This window comes from Patiria miniata, unplaced genomic scaffold, assembly GCF_015706575.1.
Source record: "Patiria miniata isolate m_02_andy unplaced genomic scaffold, ASM1570657v1 HiC_scaffold_24, whole genome shotgun sequence".
Lineage (NCBI taxonomy): Eukaryota > Metazoa > Echinodermata > Asteroidea > Valvatida > Asterinidae > Patiria > Patiria miniata.
The window spans coordinates 21,077,530-21,084,935 of NW_024037063.1; the positions used below are offsets into that span (position 1 = coordinate 21,077,530).

At 42.9% G+C, this 7,406-nt stretch overlaps 1 protein-coding gene across 1 annotated transcript; it reads right to left on the reverse strand.

Moving 5' to 3' along the window:
- Positions 1–46: 46 nt before the first annotated feature.
- On the reverse strand, positions 47–6,239 carry LOC119732459 (cholinesterase 1-like). Its single transcript, XM_038205986.1, has 8 exons — positions 5,700–6,239; positions 5,108–5,267; positions 4,535–4,612; positions 3,981–4,099; positions 3,462–3,632; positions 2,670–3,289; positions 1,785–1,972; positions 47–1,281 (listed from the first exon to the last, which is right to left on the reverse strand). Exons 1-8 carry the CDS (start codon positions 6,069–6,071, stop codon positions 1,190–1,192), a joined length of 1,800 nt encoding a protein of 599 aa, XP_038061914.1. The 5' UTR covers positions 6,072–6,239; the 3' UTR covers positions 47–1,189.
- Between the last annotated feature and the right edge of the window lie 1,167 nt (positions 6,240–7,406).

Consider the following 7,406-nt stretch of genomic DNA (forward strand, 5'->3'; position numbering starts at 1 on the left):
GCCCATGGTAAAGGAGTTTTTTGGAGTTTTAATTAATACAAATATGGCATGTCCTTTTCAATTATTTTTATTCTAGGAATAACAATCCTGGAAATTATGATAATGGTTGAACATGTTTCTGAATAAACATGAAATAAGCCGAATATAAGTACATGAAGGCCTATGTAAACACGTACCGTGAAAATGTGTCAATTTTAATTCAGATCAACTGGCTTCTTCAGTTTATAATTATCTCAAGGTGTTTTATATGCAACATAACAATTAAAACAAAATCTTATTAAAGTAAAAATGCACTGTCATACACCACTACAACAGCATTCGAAACTAGCACAGCTTTTGTTATCTATAAGAGCCAATAAGGCTAGTTGCGTAATTGGCGACCAAATTGTAAGGTGGCCAGGTTTTGGCTCTTTGTATGCCAGCGCATTTTCATGAGCCGTCTACCATGTTATGATATCATTCCTGTATAATTTATGTAGTCTTATGTGCAACATATTTCGCGGTTCCGTACTCACTTGTGCATACACAAAATAGCCATCACAACATCTTTATTTGAATCGAAACGTTGCGCAGTGGCGCCACATTCGCAGCGGCGCAACAGATTTGTTGTATACATTCTACGAATGGCGTATAAAATAATGACAACTGTCTCGCGATTCGACTGCTGGTCTGTTTACACGTGGTGTTTAACTAATCGAGTATTTTAGGGCTACGTCTTGGGGTCCAATCTCACAGTACAATGTACATAGGGCCTTCGATCTTGTCATTTCCTTAACTGATGTGATCTACAGCTCTACTTTGGAATATCGAATAACGATTTGCCTCTGTTGTGATGCATAGGTTTCACTTAAATCCAAACGAACGGACAGAAGCTTGTACTTAAATTGGTTTAAACTATGCCTAGGCGTCTTAATTTAAGCGGTGTCCTTTCTAACAGGTACTTTTTTAACAGTTGGCGTACATTTTTCTTTCTGCTTCAACGACTAAAAAAAGACAAGTAAAACAAATGTTTGCTGTGTAATTGCGGTTGACGATTTGAATGATACCTCATGTTAAGCAATCACTCTTGATGCGTAATGAGCTCGTTTAACCTAAAGTTAAAAGTGATCTAAAAATTGTCATTGTGGAACAACCTGCTAGGCTGTGACTTAAAGTTTCATGTTCCAAGTTTCGTTCGACAAACTGTGCTCTATTCCTCTGGGCATGTTTCCTTGGTGCACGTGCCTTCTCCAGCGTCGCCATCTTTGGTCTCTTTCACTTCTTGACACTCTTTAGCTTCTTCTGAAAAGTGATCGACAACCAAAAACGCCATTTGAGAAATGGTTCTTTCTAATGCTTGGCAAAATCGTCAACACCCTACCTTCTGCCATGTTGCTCTTTCTTCCAACCTCTTCAAAATAGCTTCATGTTTAACACTGACTACAAAGGTTATATTATTTAATAAAGTCTCTGTATGTATTCTTTTCTCTTAAACAAAATAACCTCAAGACTGTATTGTCTCTATTCACGAAAAACGATTTTCGTTGAGTCTTTACTTCTTACAACCCACAAAGTCTGGAAATATACTCGAAGGGCTATGAACCAGTCTTTCATTGCGCTATCGTTGTTGGAAAATCAACAACCACTGAGCGTGAACCATTAAGATTGTAGACCCTCCCACTTTTCCGGGAACGACACACTCTGGAGTGCGCTGTTCTGTTGAACCTAATCGATTCTTTAATTATTAGGTTCTGTATCAAGCCACAGAATGAGACTTTGTCACTGATGCACCAACGCAAACTCACCGACAATCTTGATGAGTTTTGGCATGAACTCATTCCACATGAGGCACTCCTTGGCCTTGATGCCACGCCCATTACTCATGGAGACTGACAGGTCTTTGTAGGCGAGTTCCTCGAGGGTAAACAACGGCCATTCTGGCAGCTTCTCCTCCTCCCTCTGCTCAGCATCCAGGGAGGACAAGTTGGGATTACTGAAGAGCGGAATAGAAACAAGGAAGAAACATTGTCACACGCAAATTTTGATGTTTTCACTGCAGTTTTTTTCAATGAGGTCATGCTTCACTAATTATAAATAGTACCTGAATGTACTAAAAAGTGTATTTTTTTTTAAACCCTTCCAAAAATGGCGTAGTGACACATTCATCTATATTGTAGTGTTTGTTATTAGGTATGTTTGGTGTACAAGTATATATTGATGGGCAATGAACTGAGGCCAAAATAAAAAAAGTCTCCGGTTTCTGGTATGGAGCTTGCCCAAAAAGTGGTGCGGCGACATGGCTTTTATTTAATCTGGTTTTTTTTTTTTTGCTTCAAATGTCGGCTGATGACTGCGAATGGTGCTCGACTATTAGCGCAAATATATGGGAGTCCAGAGAGGCCACATAAAGCTTATTCTCGATCATAACCCCATCTAAAAACACGTTAAAATTGTGCAGCAGCAGGATTCCAGTCAAACCAGTGAGTTTGGCGGTTTTGAGACATCATCTTTTATTGAAAAAAAACCTTTCTCATTTTGCCGACGCGTATGGCTACGGCGACGCACGGGCATACCAGAAACCGGCGACTTTTTTGTGGCCTTCTTATAGAATTAAAAACTATAGGTTAAGTTGTTTACAGTTGGATCTATCTATCTGCTATCTGTCCATCTATAGTTGATGATTTACTTACCCAGTCTTAGCTAGGTTGGCCCAGTATTTGATAATCTGGATCGACATACGGGCTTCATCTTCAGTGTACGTCCAGTTGACTGACGGGATGAGGGGCAGACCAAAGACGAAGATGAGATCGTCACCGTGAATTGACTTGGTCCACTTCTTACCTAGCATGGTGGTGGTGGCAACGTGAGTCATGTGATAGCGGTACACCTGACGCCCAGCCTTGGTGAAGGCTCTTGCCGTTTTGTCTCCGGAACAGACAAACGAGACATCACCGAGAACTTGTGAGAGGCTCTCTAGATAATCACAGTCTGGTAAACCATAACATGAGGCGTTACCATACATTAGCTTGGCTGCCTCTATCACAATCGGCTCTGAGCTCAGCATCCAACCCAACTGGACTTGAAGGGTAGCATCGAATGTATCTCTGTCGACAAACGGCGCCTCGTCGGTGTTGTTTGGGAACATACCCACGAGCCCCATCATCCCCTCATCGGCAAGTGCCCCGACGATTGATACAGCATCGTTGATGGCGCCCTGCTCGTAGAGGTCTTTGGGCTCAGCAGGGATGACCTCACCATCCATAACTGGTGCGAAGCATATCACCTGGCCTCCACCCAACTCCTGCAGAAGCTGTGCAAAGATTGGATAAAGTGCAAGACTGAACTGCGGGCACTGAACGTACATATTAGCTAACAAAACTCTAAGTAAGATATTGATTACCTACTAAGAAAGCGTGGAGTTGTATTAAATTTATAGTCATAGTTATTCATTCTTTATAAACGGACAATTTTGCCACACTTACCTTTTCATGTTGGTTTTCGACAATCGTGTCAAAGCCCTCAATTTGCTGCAGACATTCCAGTAACTCTTCCGACGTCTGTTGTTCACAGCCGACCAGCTTTCCAAGACCAAACGCCGCTCTGCGTGCCGCACTGGCTGGCAAGGTAGCCCAAGGAGCAGCAGCATCACCACTCTACGAGATGGGACACACACAAGGAAATGATGACTTGTGTCTTTGTATTAGTCATCATTTCCGTTAACATAAAGCGTAAATGATACCTTTGGTCAACGAATCGAGGAAAAGAAGCAAGGCAGAGGGTTTGGAATGTGACTACGAAATATGTTTGATACGAGACTTTAGATCACCTGAAATCTAGAGGTACCCTCTTCTGCTTTGGCAAACGGAAACTTTTGCTGACATGAAAGGCAAAAGTAAGAGTATACCCACCCCCTCTTACGAAGCGTCTGCCCGGAAGGGGGGGGGGTCGCTCCTTTTTACATTCGTGCCTATCCGTGATTCTGTATACATTTTAAGGTATACCTCCAAGATGGCGCCACGGAAGAGCCCTGCACTGCCAGGTGACACCATTTGGAAACCCACGCTGCTCCCTCCTGCACTCTCACCAAAGATGGCAACTCGCTCAGGATCACCGCCGAAAGCTAACCATAAACAAGGGAAAACATTCCAATCTAAACATACATGCTATAACTCGTCTCGCTTCAACAACTTTCTTTAGATAAATCCTTTCAAATTTGAAGTCATCTTGTGCTGCATTTTTAACTAAGAATATATGACATCTCAACATGGTTGCAAATGTCTCCGTGATTCTCTTCGTGTGTTGGTTGAACTGCAGTGGTAACTTTTCCGAAATAGTCTTCAAACTACCTCGCAATGGAAACGATGGAAGCCCGACTTAGTGACTGTTACCATAGGGTAACCGCGAACGTATTTTTCAACCATTATCAGTGACTTAGGGAAAGTGAAGATTTTGCCTAGTTGGTATACAACCAATTTCATCACATCAACGTAACTCTAGGCCTAAATTATGCACACTGAATTGTAGCCACAAGTTTCATCTTGATAACAGCCGGTACCTTTGATGTTGTCTCTGACCCATTCCAGGGCAAGACGTTGATCCAACAGTCCCATGTTACCTGGGATGACGTCATCACCTGCGATGAAAATTGGCATGAAATAAATCTCGTCAGTATCAGCGTATGCACATGCATTGGTTGTGTACAAGACTTGGCACCTAACATGCTTTAGTGGTGCATTGCAGAAATGAGGGCACTTCCTGCTCGTTGCGCGAGGCGTAAACCTAGCTACCAGAGCTTACTGTGGGGCTTAACAGCTTTGCTGGGCGTGATCCCTTGTTATGACATCTATGAGGGTTGATGGCTTCTGACACAATCACGAACAAGCTGGGGAGCCGCCAACACAAAGCTGGATATCTCAGTTGGAAGAACACTGGAACGGTCTTCCTGAGGTCAAAGGTTCAAACCCCGCTCCAGTCAAACCCTTTATTTAATTCAGTTTATTTTACTTTTTGTAGTTAAGAGACTTCACAGACTTCCTTTATGTGCCTGTATATAATCCAAAAGGGGACAAACAAATCGTTTATAATCTTAAATTTAGATTATCTTTTCTCCGAACATAGTTGGACTTACTTGTCGAAAGAAAGCCGAAAGGCCCCAGTCGATAATTCATTGTGACGACAATGACGTCACCCACAGAAGCAATTGCGGTAGGATAAAAATCCAACATAATTCCAGCTCCGATCATGTAACCTCCTCCATGGATGAAGACAAGAACGGCTGCATCTGAAGGCTACCCAAAAAAAATGATAGAAATAGTGATAGAAATCTATCCAAAACTGAAATAGGATATTGTGGTCACGTGATTGCAAGTTTCAGCAAACGGTATTCTTCTGTCATGCTTCTAATTATCTTGCATATGAATAGTTTAAAAGAGTCTCTCCTCCCCTGCCACCGCTGTGACCCGGGTTCGTATGTAGATTTTCAGTCCCTCCTAAGTTTTCCCAAGAATATTCTTCTGGGGGTTTTCCTCTCATCTCTAAAACTGCCATTACTTCTCATTGTCTTCTCTCTACGGGCTTGCGAGCTACAGTGCCTGGAAATCCATGGTTTAATTACCAGAAATAATCAATTATAATTAGTGTGATAAAGTCCTTGAAAACTTAACAGCTGCAAGTCAGACAAGGCGTAATGTGCGATGTAAATACATGTTACATGTACTGACCAGAGGTTGGGGGACTAACACATCTACGCATAGACAATCCTCATCGAAGGGCCCAGTCACCGTGAAGTTACCCATCGGAAAGACAGGCTGTGGGCAGCGATTGCCGAGCTTGGTAGCTTGTAACTCCCCGCTCCATGACTTGGCTACGGGAGGTTTGAAGCGTAGCGGACCGACGGGAGCTTCAGCGTACGGTATACCGAGGTAGGCGTCCACGCTACGGCCAAGCTCGGGGTCCGTGGGGCTGAACTCGAACCTCGTACCGATGATGCGACCCTGGCTCGTCGTAACTACAGGAGGGTCATCGCTGGCTGCCAACGCGGTCGCCAAAACCAGACACAAAACGCAGACAGATTTTAGATCCATTATTTTCATTTGGTTCCCAGTGTTCTAGTGCAACTTGCCTTAAGCCAACTACGTATACTGTTTGCAGGCTTGGACTGATTGTAATTACAAAAGTCGAATGCCTTGTGCGTGCACACCACAATGGCTGTGCCAAGAGCAAATCTGACCAGCAAATATAGGATTTGAATGTTGCGCTTATCATGATTGTGCAAACAAGCCGATTCATGTTTTGCACTGTGAGCTTTGGTCTTGTTGATAGTAAATGCATTAGATAACAACCCGTCTATTTCTATTCTTTTTTTTTTGGGGGGGGGGGGTTGGGTGGAGGAGGTTAGATGCTATTACATTCAAGAATGGAACGCTGAAGCTACGGCGAAGCTCGGGGTCCGTGGGGCTGAACTCGAGCCTCGTTCCGATGATGCGACCCTGGCTCGTCGTAACTACAGGAGGGTCATCGCTGGCTGCCAACGCGGTCGCCAAAACAGACACAAAACGAAGACAGATTTGAGATACATCATTTTACTATGGTTCACAGTGATCTACTGCAACGTCAGCCAAGTATTATTGTATTGAATGGATTGTGTGTGCACAGCACACAATGTCTCTATAAGTAGCAAATCAAATCAGACCAGCCGATAAGATTTCGTCATAGTCATGTGTAAACAAGCCGATTCAGGCTAAATTTTCAGAGCTCCATAGTAGTCAGCGAACCCTAGACGGATAACAAATAAAGCCCTATAAAGTGATTACAAAATGACTCAGCGCAAAAGTAATCGCAATTTCACAAAAGTCACATCTGTAACACGGTAGCCTACCCTGCGGAGAATGATGCACAATAAGGAACAAACGGTACACGTCTCCACAGAACAATTTCTAAACGTGAATACGTATAGGCCTATACGTCTCCACAAGGTTATCACGCAATAGATATTTTTATTTTACTCAAAAACCACGAATTTCCAAGGTGTGTTGATCCGTCTGAAATTGAAGTATTTGATGTTAGAGATATTAAGTGCGAATTTCAGCCCAGTAAATTAATTCTGGTTAAAATAGGAGCATTTTGAAACTACAGTTTCAAACTCTAAAATGTTAGTACACGAGAACAAAGACTGAGATATGACCACACAAGGATATAACTTCCAGTGTGGTTGTGTTTGCTGTGTGCATTAAAGGGGCCACCGTGACGGTTGTCCCGCAATCGCTTAAATTTGTGTGTGTAATCCGATGTTAAAGGTCTGGTAAACAGTTGTTTACTTGAAACGCGGTGGACGTACATTTTGTGGCACACGCATACTTATTTCCAGTCGTAAACATAAGTTTCTTATATTGCCCCAGCTTCATTCCGACTTTTCATCACGCCGTGTG